At 43.1% G+C, this 19952-nt stretch overlaps 2 protein-coding genes across 2 annotated transcripts in view; both read right to left on the bottom strand.

The window, feature by feature from the left end:
* EGLN1 (egl-9 family hypoxia inducible factor 1) overlaps positions 1 to 5907 on the bottom strand; it is a 30469-nt gene extending 24562 nt beyond the window's left edge. Inside the window, exon 1 of the mRNA XM_020786651.3 lies at positions 4376 to 5907. Coding sequence (XP_020642310.2) covers positions 4376 to 5377 — 1002 coding nt within the window. The 5' untranslated portion in view covers positions 5378 to 5907. The remainder of the gene's footprint in view (positions 1 to 4375) is intronic.
* A 12658-nt stretch (positions 5908 to 18565) lies between these two features.
* The window catches only part of LOC140705582 (uncharacterized), a 5287-nt gene continuing 3900 nt past the window's right edge, over positions 18566 to 19952 (bottom strand). Inside the window, exon 3 of the mRNA XM_078383157.1 lies at positions 18566 to 18859. Coding sequence (XP_078239283.1) covers positions 18819 to 18859 — 41 coding nt within the window. The 3' untranslated portion in view covers positions 18566 to 18818. The remainder of the gene's footprint in view (positions 18860 to 19952) is intronic.

Raw genomic sequence — 19952 nt, 5'->3', positions numbered from 1 at the left:
CCAAGATTACTATTCTAACTGGCTGGCTGGACAGCTAAATGGAGTGGGTTGGAGTAATGGCCAGAGGTTCAGCTCCCACTGTGCCTCTAGGAAAAAGCCGTCTTGTATGGCCTCAGGCAGGCTGCACTGTCCCAGAGAGCCACCAGAAGGGCAGATTTGTAAACTACCTGCTTACTCCAATCTAGAAAAAGCTGGGGAAAGTTACCATAAATCAGAACTAACAACATGTGATTAATTAATACATCTAACTTTAATAGTCTTTTACTAACCATCTATTCTTTTATTAAAACTGGGGTTTCAAAACAATTCCTAATCCCTATGTAATCAAGCAGGTAACATCTTCTAGCTAGTGCACTATAGATGATTCTATGGACTCGTGATCTAGCAACATCTGCATATTTTATTTGTCAGACTCTTAAAAACATGAGTTTGGTTCTTTTTATAGACCAACAACACTAATAAACATCCCTGTATATTTTCCTCACCTCTGTAACTCTAAGCACAAATATTTCATGATCAATATTTCTGTTTCAATTTCCTTGTATTCATGTTTTACTGCAGCCTGAAATTTTTACTGCAGCCAAGAAAGTTGTTCTTGGGTCTGTCCAATAACACCAACATCATTGGTTGGCATGTCCTCAAGGAAGGCAAAGTGGTCTGTCAAATAAGCTATAATATTTACAAACCAGCAATGTTACACTATATACAATCAGCACATTTTTATCCAGCATCTCCTAAATGGCTACTTCAACCAGTATTTTGTTTATTTCCATATGTCTGACAAAGTGGATTTGTCCATGAAAGCTCAAAGTAAAATAGTCATTAAGGTGCCATGTTCTTGTCTTTTTTTTTCCTTGATAGGCTTGAACAGACTAACAAAGCTACATCTTTCAAAACTACTACTATATATGTGTATGTCTGGAAACATGTATGGATCAAGTCCCACAAACCTCAGCATGACAGAATTCATGTGTGCATGTGCAAAAGAAAGAAAATAGTCCCCAAAATCATGCCCAAATATATGGGCCAGGCTCTCTTGCTTAAAGCTACAGTAGTTCCCAAATGAAGACTGTAGAAATGTAGCACTAGTTTTGAGGTGACAGTTTCATGTTCAGATAGATGTTATTGCCTACCCCAGTTTTTGAACTGGGATTACATTGCTTTTTTTAAAAAGAAAAATGAGACTAGGTAGTGACTCTAATATATCTTTAGGACTGCTGGGATGAGGATACATACAATGGCTGACCCCTCATTTTTGAACATACAGAAACCGTTATTTGAAACTGTCTCTTTCTATGGGCAGTTACAAAGATGCCCTGTTAAGTAGCCAGCACAAGTAGCCAGAAACTAGACAGGTTTTGTATTAATTGAGTGACATATTGATTTCCAAGTGGTTGGTATATTACCTTAAAAACAAACTCAGTACAAGCCAAACTGGGTAGCTTTATGTAATTCAGTGAGGGTTCTCACAACAAGTGATCCTAGGCTTCCAAACCATCAGAAACAAAAATGCCCTTTCATGCCACAAAGAGAAACCACATTTCTGTAAATCAGTGACCTGAAGCAAGATTTCTGAGACCAGCTGTCTCCTCCTCCACTACATACAAACACCTAGAGTGGTCGAAATGACTAGATAGGTGGGGTATAAATACAATGAACAAACAAACAAACAAACAAATAAATGTCATCACTAGAGGAAGGATTTCTATGACATGTCACAATTTCTCTGGAACCTACATTTGAACCCATAATAAAGTTCAAACATGTTTATGAGTAATCTGATCTTTTTCACCAGATTACTCATAAACATGTTCAATCCCACCCATAAACGCAAACATTGGTCACAGGAAAAAATATGACATGTCACAGAAATCCTCCCCCAGTCATAACATACCCTACAAACATTTTTACATAATTCAGAAGAAAATACCAAGCCCAAAGAGCGTCAGAATAACCAAAATCTTTTTCAGTCCTTTCCTTCAAACAGGCACTTAACTGAAAACCTGCACTGCCGTTCTGGTAAGAACAAGAGGTCCCCCTTTAAAGAAAAACTTGTAAACTACTGTAAGAACTGTTGAAAAGCAGCACACACATGAAAAAATAAAAAATTAATCCTGCTCCCGCTGGCTCTTGACATAATGCAGGAATTTCAAAAATATGCTCAAAGCACAGCAAGTAGTTAAGGACGATCTCCAACTCCTTCCCAGCCCCAAGGTCAGTACAAGCAGGATAGAGATTCCCTTGTCCCTAATGCTGAAACTGTCATGCTTAGGATGTTCAGTACTTCTGCTCTCAAACCCTGTATTTACATATGAAATATATTGAGTTTCATAACAAAATTGCAGCACAGTTATGTTAATTTATACATCTGGCTAACCAGCTTACCTTACATGACTGAAATGTAGTCAGACATATTACATTTGACATGAAGTTGAAACCTAGGAAGAATTTCATTCGAGTTTAATGACATGCCATTCTTTCTAACATTGGTGTATACAGTTAGAAAGTCTTCCTACATACTAAATGTTTTCAAAATAATTTTAGTAATTTGAATTGTTAATATTCACTAACGAAACTTGGTAAAGGGCAACCTTACATACCCTGAAAACCCCATTATGGTTATCAACATTCCAATGTGACTTGACAGCATGTAATGCACAAAAAAGTTGGTACATCTCATTAAGAGCACAAACTATCATATACTGGATTCCTAAGATTAATCCTTTTGGTTTTATCATTTTGGTTACATGTAGAGTGGGACAACTGTAAAACAGTGTCAGATACTACAAAAAGTTTCTACAAACCCAACCGTGCTGTACACAGCCTATCTTGTAATGGTCTGGTTAACAAATTAGCATGTACTTGAACATACAACTGCAGTACAGATGATTTATGTGACAATAATCACAAAGTAAAATTGAAATGATCTTGATAGCATTAGAAACTCTGTTTCTTCATGCTTAGATTATATATCCTACCCCAAATAAAATTAATGATTAATGGTTACAGTTTTACATCCACTCACCAAACGTAATCTTAGTTTAGTATTACAACTACATTATTTACAAAGCACAAAAAACTTGACTTGTGCAAGCATTTCAGGCATCAACAACTGCAATATGGAACACATAATGTATTTCTATAAACACTGCTCTACTGCATGAATAACAGCCAAGGGGATGTGTATGTGCCTGAGCATTCACATGCTCAGTATTAAAGTTCTGATGATCCAAGTAGTAGAAAAGCTCTGATCACCAGCATAGCTTATTTTGGTACTGAATTTATGTGTTTGTTGACATTTTTGAACTTATGTGCAGTAGATCTAAAAATCCAACGATTCTCTGTATTTCTTATTTCAATGCTGATTCACCACACACTGTAACACGGAAAGCAATTTGGCATGATTGAAACTATGATTCTGAAAAGTATCACAAAATCAGCAATTTCTCAGACTGCACTATATCCCTAATTGACTAAGACCATAATTTCTATGATTTATGCTCCTGGACTCCAAAATTTTATCACTGCCAGTTAAGCTTTTACTGTAAATAAAATAAAAAAGTAACAGGGAATAACAAAATAACTTACTTCCACTGCTGCCAAGGCAAAAATGCAAACAACAAAATCAACTGTCAGTATTAATACAGGCTCATTATTAGGACTCCCTTCAAGTATTTTAAAGACTGCATGCTACAGCTGTGAATGGCAGACTGACAAGAGAGTACAGTAATTGGTTCTTGTGATCAATAGGATCTTACTTCACTGTCTTCCTAACTTCACTATTATGATTTTTTTCTTCTGACTATGAAGTGGAATATTAACTTACAAGGGGTATCCTTTCAATCACTGCAGCAGACAGCCTGTGTAGCACAACCACAGAATTAATTAGCTGTATGATGAAACTGATAGAAAAGCTATTGATTTCTGCAAGCTTGCTTGGCTTCTCAATATTCAGTGTGGGTGTGTGCTTAAAAACATGAGGCTAAGGCTGAACTGATGTGGCCCTTCAGTTTAGGTCTGGATTTGCTCAACTGAATATTTGTCATTAAGCCTGCTCATTATGAAGCAAGTCCCACTAAATTCATTTGGGTCTGGTCTCAAACAAACATAAGCTAACAGCCGTAAAGAATCTGAGAAACTATTCTGGGCTATCTCCAAATCCCTCTCCCCTCATGTGCCACTGACCCACAATTTCTGAATGTCGACTTGTAAACTGCCCTGAAAGACCGTCCTCGGCCATAGGTTTGCTTAGGGGCCTCAAATCAGGAAACCAATACGTACAAGTAGAGCCAGTTAAATTTAAGCCGCAAACTTTCTGCGGCAGATGCCCCACAGTGGTATGTGTCGGAAAGGGGGAGAGAAAGGGGTCACTCACTTTCGTCCTGCCGTTGATTTTGTAGTTGCCCAGCTTGCCATTGCAGTGGCGAATGAGATCGTCCATACTGTTCATGAGCTTTCCGATGGTTTTGCACCCGGGCTCCTTGCCTTCCACCCAGGTGATTTTGTCGCCGCGGATGTCCCTGGAGGAGTCGCTCTTCTGGCTGACGAGCTGCCCGTCGGTGAAGCGTCCGGTGTGGTGCAAAGCTCGCACCTCCTGCTCGATCTGCCCGCCCAGCTCCTTCCCCAGGAATTCGTCCACCACGCAGATGCCATGCTTGTTCATGCAGGGCACGATGTACTCGAGGGCCAGCCGCTGAGGCACCCGCGACTTCATCTGCCCATTCGGACGCAAGGACGCCTCTCCGGTCAAGTTGGATTTATCCCGGTAGAGGAGCCCCGCCTCCCTGGCGGGAGCTGCCGCAGCCACTGCGGCTTCCTTCTCCTCCCCTTCCCGCTCTCGGGCCTCTGGCGCCACTTTGGCAACGTGGTTATTCGTTACCGCGCTCTCCTCCGAGTTGGTGCCGGCCTGGGCCTTGGCAGGCTGGGACGTTACCTTCTTGGTTGCGGTCGTGGTCGCTGCTCCGGCCGCCGCTCCTCCGTCTCCTCCTCCTCCTCCTCCCCCTGCGGCATGGGGGCGGATGTGGCTGTGGCCTTGGTGGTCGCCGCCGCCGCCGCCGCCACTGCGGTGCTCGGCAGCGCCCCCTCCGGCGGCTGAGGCGCCGCTCCCGCTTCCCCGGCAGATGAGCTTGTGCTTCTTCCAGTCTTGGCGTTGGTGCTCCTTGCTACAGTAGAAGGAGCTGCGGCAGCGCCCGCAACGCAGCAGGTTCTCCATCTTCCCGCACAGCTCGCAGTACTGCCGGTCCCGCTCGCTGTTGGCGTTGTTGTTGTTGCCGCCGCCTCCACCACTCCCACCGCCACCGCCACCGCCGCCGCCACTTTGGCCGGCTCCCGCGCCGCCGTTGGTAATGCCGCCACTCCCACCGCTGTCATTGGCCATGTTGCCGCGTCCCCTTCTTCCGTCGCCCCGGATCCTCAGCGGCCTTAGGCAGGGCAAGAGACGAGTGGCTCACTTCATCATGGCCGACCCCCGTCAACGCTGCGCTGCGGCCCCCGCTGCCTCGCCCGCCCGCCTCCCGCGCTCCGCGTAGTGGGCGGACGACAGCTGCCAAATCCTGCCGCCGCCTCAGAGATTCACTTCTTTTGCCGCCGTCGCCCCCCCATAGCCGCCTCGGTGGCCGAGAGGGGAAGCGCCGCTCCCGCCGATACTTTTCTGTTCCCCCACCCCCCTCAGGCAGCGGGGAAGCCAGTCGCCGCCGCCGCCGCCGCTCCTCCCGCTTGCTGCCGCTGCCGACGCCGCCCGCCGGCGGTAGTCTCCCTCCCTCTCCCCTCAGCTCTGGTTGTTCCCTGAGCCGAAGGGGAGGAGCTTGCGCCGCCACTCTCCAGCTCCGCTTTGCACGTACGCCACTTCCAGCCCGCCCGCCCGTCAGCCAGCTAGCGAGGGAACGGGGCTTGGCCGGGGGCGCGCGGGCAGGCAGGCAGGCAGGCAGGCAGGCGCGCCTCCGCAGCTTGACGCGGGCGGGGCAGCAGGAGCGGGTGGGCGTTGGAGCCTCTTCGCAAGCGGTGGGCCGGCCTGGAGCAGTTACCGCGCGTGGTGAGGGGTGGGCGGATGGCTTTCCCCCCCTTCCCTCTTTAAGGGCCGTGTGAGTGCGGCCGTTCGGCCCAGGCGTTTTGAGTGCCTCCCCTCTTCATCACGGTGGCTTAAACCTATAGGCGACTCCAAATCCAGCGTCGCACAAGGCCTACAAATGGCCTTTTTTAAAAAAGCTCTCCCTCCCAAGGGGCGGAGAAACCGTCTCGCGTGGCGCACGTGGTTGGCCGAGGCTGCGGCGCAGCAGCCCATTGTTTTCACGCTCTTCGGTCCGCTGCCTCCAGAGCCGTGTTCCCTCTCCCCAAAAAAGAGCCTTACGGACGTGCTACACGCTTGCACTTAAGCTGATGGGCTGGCACTTGAGGAGAACAGCCGGTTAAATTTAAAAGGTCCGCTGAATTCCTTATTAACAACAAACCCCTGGGAGGCTGACAAGGGCATCACTTCCGAGGACTGTAGTTCAGTTTTCCAGATGCAGCTGAATCTGAACATGTGGGCCAGAATCCACAAAAGCATATTCCGAATTTAATGTTAGTCTTTCAGATGCCTCAAGACTCCTTGTAGCTTTTGCTGCAGCAAATTAACACACTTATTGCCCCTCGTGGATTTCCCAGTTGCTTGCCCCACAGTTCAACCCTATGCCCCCAAATAAATTATATTAATTTAGAATTGTTCCGTTTCCTTTGCTAACAAGAACTTCTGTTACGGTAATATCCAGTGGACATAGTGTATATGGAAATAAATTCTAGTGAATTTTCTCAGCCTTCTGACAATAAAACATGCATCTATTTTGATGGGCAGGCAGTAATTTCATGTACACTTAGCTAGAACATGAACATTGGAATTTCATTTTGAATTTGCAAGTATAAGATCTGTTGTAAGCACATATAGAATAGTAAGCACAAATAAAAACGATTTTAACAGTAGAATTAATTTTTCCCTCTTAAGTAGCAAATTCTCTGGAGCATGAAGTAATAGAATCCTGACGCAGAGAATTACACAACTTCATGGTTTAAGATGACTGCACCTTGTGTAGAGCAAGATGGGGGAAAGAAACAAAAATCAAGCCTACAAGTAAAAAAATAGCAAAAGTGGGGAAGGCTCTCAAACAGTTTATTTAGTACTACTTTCGTCCTTGGAGACAGTTGTTTGTACAGTGCAACCAGGAAACCCACAGCCTGCAGGCCAAGGTGCTTGGCACACCCTGCTGCATACAGCCAACCCTGTTGTTATTGTGTGCCATTAAGTTACTTCCAATTTATGGCAACCTTAATAGGGTTCATGGAATGATTTACTGTTGCCATTCCCCAGTGAGTTTCCAAGTCTGATTGGAGACTTGAACTCAAGTTGCCTGAATCCTAGTCCAGCAACTTATCTGTTACATCACACCTTGTTGTTGTTTAGTTGTTAAGTCATGCCCGACTCTTTGTGACTCCATGGACCAGAGCATGTCAGGCTCTCCTGTCTTCCACTGCCTCCCAGAATTTGATTAAATTCATGTTGATAGCTTCAATGACACTGTCCAACCATCTCGTCCTCTGTCATGCCCTTCTCCTCTTGCCTTCACTCTTTTCCAACATCAGGGGCTTTTCCAGGGAGTCTTCTCATGAGATAGCCAAAATATTGAAGCCTCAGCTTCAGGATCTGTCCTTCCAGTGAGTACTCAGGGATGATTTCCTTCAAAATGGATAGGTTTGTTCTCCCTGCAGTCCAGGGGACTTTCAAGAATCTCCTCCAGTACCACAATTCAAAAGCATCAATTCTTTGGCGGTCAGCCTTTATGGTCCAGCTCTCGCTTCCATATATTGCTGCTGGAAAGCCATAGCTTTGACTATGCAAGGTAAAGTCTCTGCTTTTTAAGATGCTGTCTGGGTTTGTCATTGCTTTCCTCCCCTTTTAATTTTGTGGCTGCTGTCACCATCTGCAGTGATCATGGAGCCCAAGAAAGTAAAATCTGTCGCTCCCTCCATATCTTCCCCTTCTATTTGCCAGGAGGTGATGGGACCAGTGGCCACGATCTTAGTTTTTTTAATGTTGATCTTCAGACCATTTTTTGCACTCTTTCACCCTCATTAAGAGGTTCTTTAATTCCTCCTCACTTTCTGCCATCAGAGTGGTATCATCTGAATATCTGAGGTTGTTGATATTTCTTCCGACAATCTTAATTCTGGTTTGGGATTCCTCCAGTCTAGCCTTTCACATGATGTATTCTGCATATAAGTTAAATAAGCAGGGAGACAATATACAGCCTTGTCGTACTCCTTTCCCAATTTTGAACCAATCAGTCTAATTTTGAACCAATCACCACTACATCACACTAGTTTTCCTTATATCTCCAAAGATTCTCAGTCATCCAAGTGAGGTTATCTGGAAGATGAGTCATGGGAATTTGACTTCTTTTTAGGTTGAAACATTTCACTACTCATTCAAGTAGCTTCAGTCTGAGGAGAGTTGGTAGGAAATCCCTGATATGTCCTCCACGTTAGTTACACTTCCTCCTGGTCATATATATAGATTAGAATATACACATGTGCATATAGAAAATCCCTCAGGGATTATACACATGTGCATATAGAAAATCCCTTCAGGTCTCCCTGACCCCTCTCTCCAAGGACCTATCTTCTCTGTCCAAAATGAGAACATCTTGGCCATCAAATGAGTGTCCTTTGTCCTTCAAATTAAGGAACACACTTGATGGCAAAGATGTATTCATTTTGGATGAGAAGATAGGTGGTAGGAGAGAGGGGTCAGGGAGGTCATACATGTACATATAGAAAATCCCTCACTCAACAGGGGTGGAAGCCTTAGATATACTCTATTTAACATGCTGCCCTTTTATCCGTCCCCAGAAGGATTAGAACCACCAGAAAGACCACTGTTAATGATCCATGTCAATGGGTCGAGAAGGATTGCAGAAGTGGGATTATCCCTCACCCCCAATCCTTTGTCCTTCTAAGGAGCCTACTGAGACCAGGGGGAAGTGAAACCAAGGTGGAGGAAATATTAGGGGTCTCCTACCAACTCTCCTCAGACTCAAGTAGCTACTTGGATGAGCAAAACGTTTCAACCTAACAAGAAAGAAGCCCCGTTGCCATTACTCAACTGGTTTTCCTTCTAATGACCCTGCTGTTAGAAAGAAGGAAACGGCTACCTTAGGAGCCAGACATTGGAGCTGGATGGGCAATGGCATTGAGATGTGGCAGGACAGGCCTACCCAGTGTCCCCTAAAATTACCAGTGGTCCTCAACTTGGGCCTCCAGATGTTCTTGGACTTCGACTCCCAGAAATCCTGGCCAGAAGAGGTGGTGTAGGCTTCTGGGAGTGGTAGTCCAAGAACATCTGGAGGCCCAAGGTTGGGGACCACTGCCCTAAACTACCCTCAGTTTCAGGACTCCTCTCAGGACAGTGCTGTGTTATAATCAGTGTCAAAAGTAAAAAAAAATCAATTACCAATTAAGTTTGCTTTTGTATTTGGAAAGGAGAGGCACTAGTTAGTCCTTTGCCTGAGGCAAAAATTGTCCTGGGCCAACTATTGATATACAGCAGGGAGAAATTACCTGTTTCATCTGGCACCTTGAGCGGAAGATAGATAAGAACAAGGATTAGCAACAAGGTGGTGCAACAAGACTTCAAAGTGTGAGTTACTGAGAAGAGGGAGTGCCAGTTGACATGCATTTATAATCTGGCTGCTCAGAGTCCTCTTGAAATTATGTGAACAGTCATGTAAATAATCTTTTACTATTTATATATGCATATGTATGTATTTACTGATTTGATTTATATATCACTTCTTCAGTGCAAGCACTCTGGGAGGTTTACAGATGAAAACTCCAGAAAACACAATACATTCAAAATTCTGGTTCACAGATAGGGGTCTAAAATATACTGCTCCTTAGATTTTTAGATTCACTGCTCAGAAGCAGTGGGTATACAAATGGAAAGGAGTGATCACAGAGCCCAGGCACTCCCTTAACTAGAGGCCCACAAAAGGTGTCTTGAGAGGGGACAAGGGTTTGAGGACTATCAGAAGAGGAAAGCAGGACAGGAACAAACTGCAAGGAATGCCTAGATGGCGGAGAAAGACAATGATATTCAGCAAGCGATGCCTTGAATGTGGAGAACACGCCCACTTCAACTATGGGATGAGACAGAACACATTGCTCCTTTACATGTTGCCATCCTTAAATCTAACCCTAGATGTTGAGCAAGGGAAGACTCCAGTGTCTGAAGAGTTTCTTCTGGGAAAGGCAGCTGCCTGCTAAAACTCTCAAGTCATGAATGATTTAGTTTGCCTGTTCTCTCCCTTGCTGAAACGGGTAGGAGGCCCATTCTTTGGTAGCAAAACATATGATCAAACCACAACTGCAAGTCAATTAACTTTACTAAGATTAATAGAAATCAGGAAAGTCATCCTGAGAAAAAAATGTAATTTTTAAAACTACCTTACGCTAAGATTACAGAGGATTTTGTCTGTTGTGTATTTAGCTCCATATTTAGCATCACCCATGTACTTTGGCCATCCATCCATTTTTGTTCTGAGGGAGGTGGGAAGAACAAGAAGCAATGAAGGTTGGAATGATAGAGATCTAGATAACAGCAGGAGGGGCTAAAAGCTATTAATCAGGAAAGAACACACCTATGTGAGCCCTTTGCTGATTGCATTAAGAAGGCTTTGCCCTAGGGAATTCCAGATACATGCAGTTTTTTGTGCTTACAAAGTTATTTCAGATGTAAACCAATCGGGTATTTTAAATATGATCAATCCAAAATTTTGACAGGAGCTATTTCTCAGTTGCAAAACACATTCCCCCCAAAATACACCAGGATAAATGAAAGGACCTCAAGAGAGCATTCCTGGCCATGTGCTTTTGTTCTGTGTATCTGTCCTTGTCTCCCAGATGCATGGTTTATGGTCAATCCCTCAATTGGCTGGCTTTAACTCAGACAAGCAGCCAGCAACCTCGTTCTCTTTCATTTCCTAGAGTCCAGCTATTGACTTCTTTGTTCTCAGGATAGTCTGAGTTCAGCCTGCACCCACAGAACATTTTTTATTTTTAGTTTTGAAGCCTGTAACTGCCCTTGAGTGAAGAACTGAAGGATGTTCTTTCATCATAGGATCCTGTGTGAGCAGACTATCTGCACAGTCCCAGAACTGTCCAGGTTTGTTTGATTCTCAAGCCTGTGCCTCATAATTTTTTTCCGAACACTCTCCCTTTCTTATTTGGCTGCCTAATTCATATTTCCAGTACCACAGTTCCTTCCACTTTCTGCCTGAATGGCATTGTTCCTAGTTATGCCCATTCTACTGCTTTACCAATATCAAGCTTTGTGTCTGGTGAAGCACCCCTTGTGGCTTTCAAGACTGCAGTCCACACCAAACTGCAGGCACAGTACCTGTCCAACTGGGAACCCATGTCTCACAGGAGACTCTGCTGAGTCTAACTACAGTATTTGTTTGATGGACAAGTTAAGGGGCTTGAGGATTGTCCTGGCCTTCTTGGACTTTCCCAAGTCAACGGCGAGCATCTGGCTAGTCTCCTCCTGAGTCCTTTCCGCAGTTTCCTTGCTTCTCTCTGAATTTGTTATTTACCTCTGAATGATCATGCTTTGAGGAGAGGCTTCATGTTAGACTCTCCATTCCAAATTTTATTGTTTGAACCAATTTGTTTTAGCTTCAGGTTAGCCACCCCAGAATTTCAAAATTGTTTTTGTGACAGGACACTGCCAAACAGTCCAAAAAACTTACAACCATTGGATCCCAGCTGTGAAAGCCTTCGAGAATACACTCTGGTGTTTGGTTCTCACTTTGGAATGGGTGCATTCTCTCTCCCACCAACCCATAGCATTGTCCTAGCCAGCTCTCCTGGCTTTAGAGTGCTGAGGGTCCAACACAGTATGGTGTTTTTTCTTTTTGTGCTGATGAGAACAAATGGACATTCCATGCAGGATTGCCCAGAGGCATCCATTTTATCACCACTTGGTAAGGCTGAATAAATTTGCTTTCATGGAAAAATGTCTGAAAGCTGAGCCCTACAAATAATATATAAGGAAGAAAATCCCTTAGATGGCATTACCTTGAATGTAGCAAAGTTTTCTCAAACATTTTAGTAATATTGCTTAATCTTTGTTAAATTGGCTTGATGTTTGTGTTAATCTGCATTAGCCCCTCCTTAAATGAGAGTCTACTTTCTGTGGGAGGCCTGATGTCTTAATATATCTGAGGTTTGGAACATAGTAGTAAACTAATTATTAAAACTGGCAATTAATTGGGTGATCCATTACATTGCTGAGACCCATTGATGTGGGCAGAGAGAGGAGAACTGGCTCCGCACACAAAGCCAATAATTGCACATTCCTTTGAGGTTTTTGTCAGAGAAAATCAAACCACTCAGCTCTGGGGGACAGGAGCCCTCTAAATATTGCTACATTATTATTCTCCATAGAAAAGAGTAGGCAATTCTGTTTGTTTCAATAGGGGGTTGTCATTGCTTGCCCAGGTTCTGCATTCTGTAAAATAAGAGCTTGGAAAGTCACTTTTTAAAGATGACAGCTCCCAGAATTCACTTGCAGTTGTGCAAGCCCATATCCTTTTGAGGGGAGATGAGTTGATGGAGCTACAGCTTGTTTTCAAGGATAGTAACAACTGCAGGAGGCTTCCAGACGTAGCCTTTTTTTTTCTGTCAAGGAGGGATCTAGAGTCATGTTTCACTGTTGCACAAAACAATCCTGATGTAGAAAGGAGACACAAGCAGAGGGCTAGAAATAAAAAAACCACAAAAATTATTCCAGGACATTCCCTGAAACTTTCACATAATTATCACAACCTCTTTTAGCATGTTATTTCTATCTGATCTTACTGTTTATCTTTTGTTTTAGATATATAAATATCCCTGTTGACTAAGGATTATCTTTCCTCCATCTGGTGAAGTAGACTCTGGTCTAAAAAAACCTGTACCATTATAAAAGTATTAGTCTTTAGTATCTTCCTTTTTTTTTTTTGCTTTATCAGGTGAACAGGGACTATCCCTCTGGAAACTGACTGTTAAGAGCATGACGATGCTGGGAATTGGCTTTTATGGAATAGTATGCAGCAATTATTTTGACCTGGGACTGATTACATAGTGCTGCTACACCAGTGAAATGGATGCCATGTTCCCTGAGTGCTTATCCTGGAAAAACACACAGGCAGACCATTTTAAAGATGGCATTAAAATGGAAGACTCAGTTCCAGCACTGCCTGAATCCATCAGTCAGAGATTATGCTGGCAGTGATGCCCTTAAAGCACAGAGACAGAGAGGCAGCCAACCTTCATAGACTGACCTGGGGCATCGCCCTCAATGTGTATGTGTTACAGAAAACTAGACAGCTCCATGGCTCTATGTGTTAAAACAGCCAAAAATGTGATTTATTCTCTCCCTAGGAAAACCATTTTAACCTTCCTCCCTATCTCAGTGGAAGAAAGTCATAAAACCAGATATTGGCAGTATTTAGCAGAAGTTATTGCACAATTTATAGCCACAGAAACATATGGTTATTTGAGAAGTTCCACCCACGCTTGGCAGGGTGGGGCACCTGCCTCTGATAGCACGACATGAGGGTGTGGTTAATCACATCAGTCTCACCAGGAGAAATGGGCCACCGCCATTCTCTGGGACCTGCCTGGCTGTACTCCAGCTGGGGTAAATGCTGTCGCTAGCCTCTCTCCACCTCGGTGGGGAGTGACACACTCCATAAATCCATGCTAGCAATGTTTCTGCTGCAACATTCCAGAGCTTGCCAGACTCCAGGTACATGGTTCTCTGGAGACAGTCTGTGTCGTGACTTTTAAAGTCATGATTGTAGGGTATTAATAAAACATTTAAGACACTGTGTATAATGATACAGTATGTTCTCTGGAATTAATTAACTGGTTGGCTATATCTACAAAACAAAAACATGGGCCCAAAGCTTGTTGCAAAAGGGTGATGGCATAATCTGTTGTGGCAGATTACCATTAATTAATGAAGCTCTGCTTGATTCCTAGTTATGTACAAAGTCACCTGATCAGAATATGATGAGGAATCTGAATGGAGATGTGTTCGTGGCATAACTATGAGTTACATCATTTCTTCTCTGCTGGTGTGACTCCACAACAGGATTTTAGCCAAAGCTATAGATTAGAATCCCTTTCATGGATTGCTGCCTTGTCGTGGCGAAGGGGCTTGAGTAACTCTGAGAAGCTATGGGCCATGCCGTGCAGGGACACCCAAGACGGACAGGTCATAGTGGAGAGTTCTGACTAAATGCGATCCACCTGGAGGAGGAACTGGCAAGCCACTCCAGTATCTTTGCCAAGAAAACTTCATGGACAGAAAGAAAAGGATAAAAGACATGATGCTGGAAGATGAGCTCCTCAGATCAGAAGGCATCCAAGTGGCTAATGAGGAAGAATGAAGGACAAGTACAAGTAGCTCCAGAGCTAATGAAGTGGTTGGGCCAAAGCCAAAAGGACGCTTAGCTGTGGACGCACCTGGAAGTGAAAGGAAAATCCGATGCTGCAAAGAAAAATAGTGCATAGGAACCTGGAATGTAAAATCTATGAACCTTGGGAAGCTGGATATGGTCAAACTTGAGATGGCAAGAATAAAAATTGATATCCTGGGCGTCAGTGAACTAAAATGGATGGGAATGGGCAAATTCAATTCAGACGATTATCATATCTACTGCTGTGGGCAAGAATCCCGTAGAAGAAATGGAGTAGCCCTCCTAGTCAACAAAAGAGTCGGAAAAGCTGTACTGGGACTCAATCTCAAAAATGATAGAATTATTTCAATACGAATCCAAGGCAGACCTTTCAACACCACAGCAATCCAAGTTTATGCACCAACCACCAATGCTGAAGAAGCTGAAATTGACCAGTTCTATGAAGACTCACAACACCTTCTAGAACTGACACCAAAGAAAGATGTTCTTCTCATTATAGGGGACTGGAATGCTAAAGTAGGGAGTCAAGAGATAAAATGAACAACAGGTAAGTTTGGCCTTGGAATTCAAAATGAAACAGGGCAAAGGCTAATAGAGTTTTGTCAAGAGAACAAGCTGTTCATCACAACCAATCTGTCCTGACAGCACAAGAGGCGACTCTACACATGGACCTCACCAGATGGGCAATACCAAAATCTGATTGATTATGTTCTCTGCAGCCAAAAATGGAGAAGCTCTATACAGTTAGCAAAAACAAGACCTGGAGCTGATTGTGGCTCTGACCACCAGCTTCTTATAGCAAAACTCAAGCTTAAACTGAAGAAAGTAGGAAAAGCCACTGGGCTAGTCAGGTATAATCTAAACCAAATCCCTCAAGAAAACACAGTAAAAGTGAAGAACAGATTTAAGGAACTAGATTTGGTGGACAGAGTGCCTGAAGAACTATGGATGGAGGCTCATAACATTGTATATGTTCAGCAACAAAACATTGCAACATAACATTGTACTATATGTTCAGCAACAAAAACCATCCCAAAGAAAAGGAAATGCAAGAAAGCAAAGTGGCTGTCCAACGAGGCCCTACAAATAGCAGAGAAGGGAAGGGAGACAAAATGCAAGGGAGATAGGGAAAGTTACAGAAAATTGAACACAGGCTTCCAAAGAATAGCAAGGAGAGATAAGAGGGCCTTCTTAAATGAACAGTGCAAAGAAATAGAGGAAAATAATAGGGAAAAACCAGAGATCTGTTCAAGAAAATTGGAGATATTAAAGGAACATTTTGTGAAAGGATGGACATGATAAAGGACGAAAATGGCCGGGACCTCACAGAAGCAGAAGACATCAAGAAGAGGTGGAAAGAATACACAGAGGAATTATACCAGGAAGATCTGGATGTCCCAGACAACCCAGATAGTGTGGCTGTTGACCTTGAGCCAGACATCCTGGAGAGTGAAGTCAAGTGGGCCCTAGAAAGCTTGTCTAACAACAAGACCAGTGGAGGTGATGGCATTCCAGTTGAACTATTTAAAATCTTAAAAGATGACACTACACTCAACATGCTACACTCAACATGCCAGCAAGTTTGGAAAACTCAGCAGTGGCCAGAGGACTGGAAAATATCAGTCTACATCCCAATCCCAAAGAAGGGCAGTTGCAAAGAATGCTCCAACTACCATACAATTGCACTCATTTCACACACTAGCAAGGTTAAGCTCAAAATCCTACAAGGTAGGCTTCAGCAGTACTGTATTTCAAAGGGGCAGAGGAACTAGAGACCAAATTGCTAACATGCGCTGGATTATGGAGAAAGCCAGAGACTTCCAGAAAAATCTACTTCTGCTTCATTGACTACGCAAAAGCCTTGGACTGTGTGGACCACAGCAAACTATGGCAAATCCTTAAAGAAATGGGAGTGCCTGACCACCTTATATATCTCCTGAGAAATCTATATGTGGGACAGGAAGCAACAGTCAAAACTGGATATGGAACAACTGATTGGTTCAAAATTGGGAAAGGAGTACGACAAGGCTGTATATTGTCTCCCTGCTTATTTAACTTATATACAGAATACATCATGCGGAAAGCTGGACTGGAGGAATCCCAAATTAAGTTTGCCGGACTCTTCGTGACCCCATGGAACCAGAGCACACCAGGCCCTCCTGTCTTCCACTGCCTCCTGGAGTTTGATCAAGTTCATGTTGGTAGCTTCGATGACACTATGCAAGCATCTCATCCTCTGTCATCCCCTTCTCCTCTTGCCTTCAGTTTCCTAACATCTCGATCTTTTCTAGGGAGTCTTCTCTTCTCATGAGATGGCCAAAGTATTGGAGCCTCAGCTTCAGGGTCTGTCCTTCCAGTGAGCAATCGTAATGCAGGACAATTGGTCCTTGCACCATACTCAATGTCACACTGGTGTCAGGTAATAGTAATATGACCAACCATGTTCTCTTCCCAGTAGAAAGAAAAGTGATTTGTGTGCCCTATAACAATGATTTACTTAGAAAGTCATGTGATTTGGAAACCTAGCTACTCTCTAAACCACCACATTTCATCTGTACAAGCCTAAGTACTATGCTAACTCTCTCTCTCTCTCTGTGTGTGTGTATGTCTGTGTGTCTGTGTACACACATATGACTTTTTTTAAAAGCAGTACTTGCAGGGATAACACATGTTTAAAAATAAATCTGATTCTGTGTACTGTACATCCTGGGACAACCCAGTAACAATTTCCAAAATCTTAAAAGAATCTCTTTTACAGTAAACCATTTTCCAGAAAGGCAAAAAGTAATCGTAACATAACCTTCTCACTTTGGATTGTGGTGTTTACTTAATACAATTGCATCATCATGACTCAGCATAATGCCATGTTGATAGCTCATCTTGTGAAAACAACATCAGAACACCAGACCCTGTTCTGATTTTTTCCTTTCTGCATAAATCTGGTAGATGTTGATCTAGTTTCTCCCAGGCTCCACTTCTTCCTATAGTGACACTTATTCTTATGTTTTATTTTACAGTGGTGAATGAGGTGTTGCAAAGATTATATATATCTTTATCCACTCTTCCCCACTGGAGAGAAAAAGGGAATGAACCTGATGTACTAAACTGTTCACTTAACAGTTCCTGTGTCTAAAAAGGTTGTGTGATATGAAAAGTTGTACTTACATCCCAGTAATAGTGTAGCAAAGCTACACAGTCAATGACACTATTTTCCCAGTCCATGGATCCTTCTTTGAACATTCAACGTCCCCCAGACAGGGTTGGAGTGCTGGGCTCTGTTCCGTAAAAGGAATGGTGGCACCATCTGCACCTCCCCTTTCCCAGTTGCCACACAGCTCAGCTGCAGTTTTCAGAGTAGCTGGCAAGAAGGGATCATTAATGGACAAAAGGGTGGCAGAGAAATTTGTTTGGTTTGTATTTTAATATGGCCTAAATTGATCATCTTCCTCACTTAACTTCCTCACTTAACAATATGAATATCCTTCAGTTTTCACAGTGCTTTGATATCTATGATGTAGTTTTCCAATTTAAACAAGGTAGAAAAATAATGTTTCTCTGAATGCTTGCACTAAGGGTGCATACTTTTTACAAATACACACAGAAAGCTGAATCTTTCAGAAAAGGCTTACCTTTGGGGGAAAGGACACAAAAATGGACATCTTTTTGTGTAGATTTTTCTCTAATTTCCCTCCACAAATTGTCTGAATGTCATTGAAAAAGTTTGGCAATTTCAGAAACTGATATGGGGGAAAATAACTTGTCTACTTTGCATATTTTGTCTAGTAACCTGTTAAAGACAAGCTTACAAGCTAACGCCTTGGAAGAAACTGTGATCCTAAGGACTAAATGTCTGCCCTTTATAGTATCATTATGTTTGAACTTCTCCTCAGAACAGTACTTCAGCATGTAAACATTTGATCTGGGAATTTGTTTAAAGGACAATGAACAGATTCTGAATGATAAACATCTTATGCGAAACATGGAGGGTCAAAAATGAAGAAGGAAAGACACAAATGTTGCAGACATTAAAGCTGAAAGCATGTTAGTAGTGGAGAAAGCTTACTGAGGTTGTCTTTTAGATTTTGGGAGGTGAGAGAAGCTCCTGTTTGTAATTCTCTCCAGCTGGATGCGTAGGAGTCTCTTCTTCCATTTCTTGTTCCATAAACAAAGAAGCTTTCTTAATACAACAATCAGCTTTTACTGGATGGGCATGAAACTTGGTAACAGGCACAACATCTGCACTTTCTAAACTGTCCTTCAACTCTGTCTCTTTAACATCTATTCCCTTTTCTCTTCCCTGAAGCTTGTGTTGAGGACTTTCCTCATCTAATCATAGGCTTTCTGTAATACAGTATCTGTTTCTGTCCCTGTTTTCAGTAGAAAAGTGAATGAAAGAAAATGGGTCCATCATACAAGTCAAGATAGGCAATCTCTTTCAGCTCAAGGGCTCAACTGAATTTCACAGATGTTTTCAAGAGCGGAATACCAAAAGGATGGGGGCAACAATGTGAGCTTATTTTGATTTAAGCCCACACTAGCCCTAATTAAGCCTTAAGAGGGGCAGAATCCAGCTTTCCAGAATGAGGAAAAATGTGCAAAAGATGGAAAACCAACCACAATGCAAAGGGATGTGGCCTTTTGGGAAACTCCAGAGGGGTATAGTCCCAGGAAGGCTGAATTTGGGGATAAGGTTTCCCACCCCTTTTGCAAGGCAACCTCGTCATGTAAAAAAACAAAAAACAAAAACAAAAAGGAACGTCTCAACTCTTGTTTTAAATATGTTTGAACTCCTCCTTCTAAGCTGCCTGAAATATCCAAGCAGTCATTTTAAAGAACAGCCAAAAGGCTTTAAGCTTTTGTTTTTCACTTGCAAGGTTCTTGCCAGGCATGTTTCAACCTTGAACTGAGCTGTGTTTTTTTAAACAGTTTACCTAACTGCCATGTGATCGCATCATAAACATCTTGTATGCAAAATTGTTCTCAGCTGGGTTACCTTATGTGACTCTCACTCTTAAACCCCTGTTCCTTTACACTACTCCATGGAAACCACCTTGTATTCTTTCTGCCTCTCTCTCTCTCTCTCAAATTGCAGCATTGGTTATTAGCCTTTCGTTCTTCAAATATTTTAGTTTTCAGTTTCCAAAATCTCTGACCATTCACCATGCTGTCTGAATTTTCTGGGAACTGATATCCAAAACATCTATAGTACCAAAGATTAGGAATCAGTGCTGCACTGGATCTTCTTGTATTAGCGCATGCATTGCTTTCATTCTGTTCAGTATCATTAGTGAATGTGGAGCCAAAAAGCAATCGTGCAGGCATTCCTTCTACTCTGTTAGGCCCCCTATCATGCGTCAGCTCGTGTGACTGATTTCACAACCAGTGCAAGACAGAAGATATGACAGGAAAGCTGTTGGAGCAGGGGGAAATGCTTACATGATTCCCTTTCAGCTGAATAGG

The sequence above is a fragment of the Pogona vitticeps genome, chromosome 1, assembly GCF_051106095.1.
Source record: "Pogona vitticeps strain Pit_001003342236 chromosome 1, PviZW2.1, whole genome shotgun sequence".
In the NCBI taxonomy this organism is placed as follows: Eukaryota; Metazoa; Chordata; class Lepidosauria; order Squamata; family Agamidae; genus Pogona; species Pogona vitticeps.
Note: the sequence above shows the minus strand (reverse complement) of the source record. Positions and strands in the feature narration are given on the sequence as shown.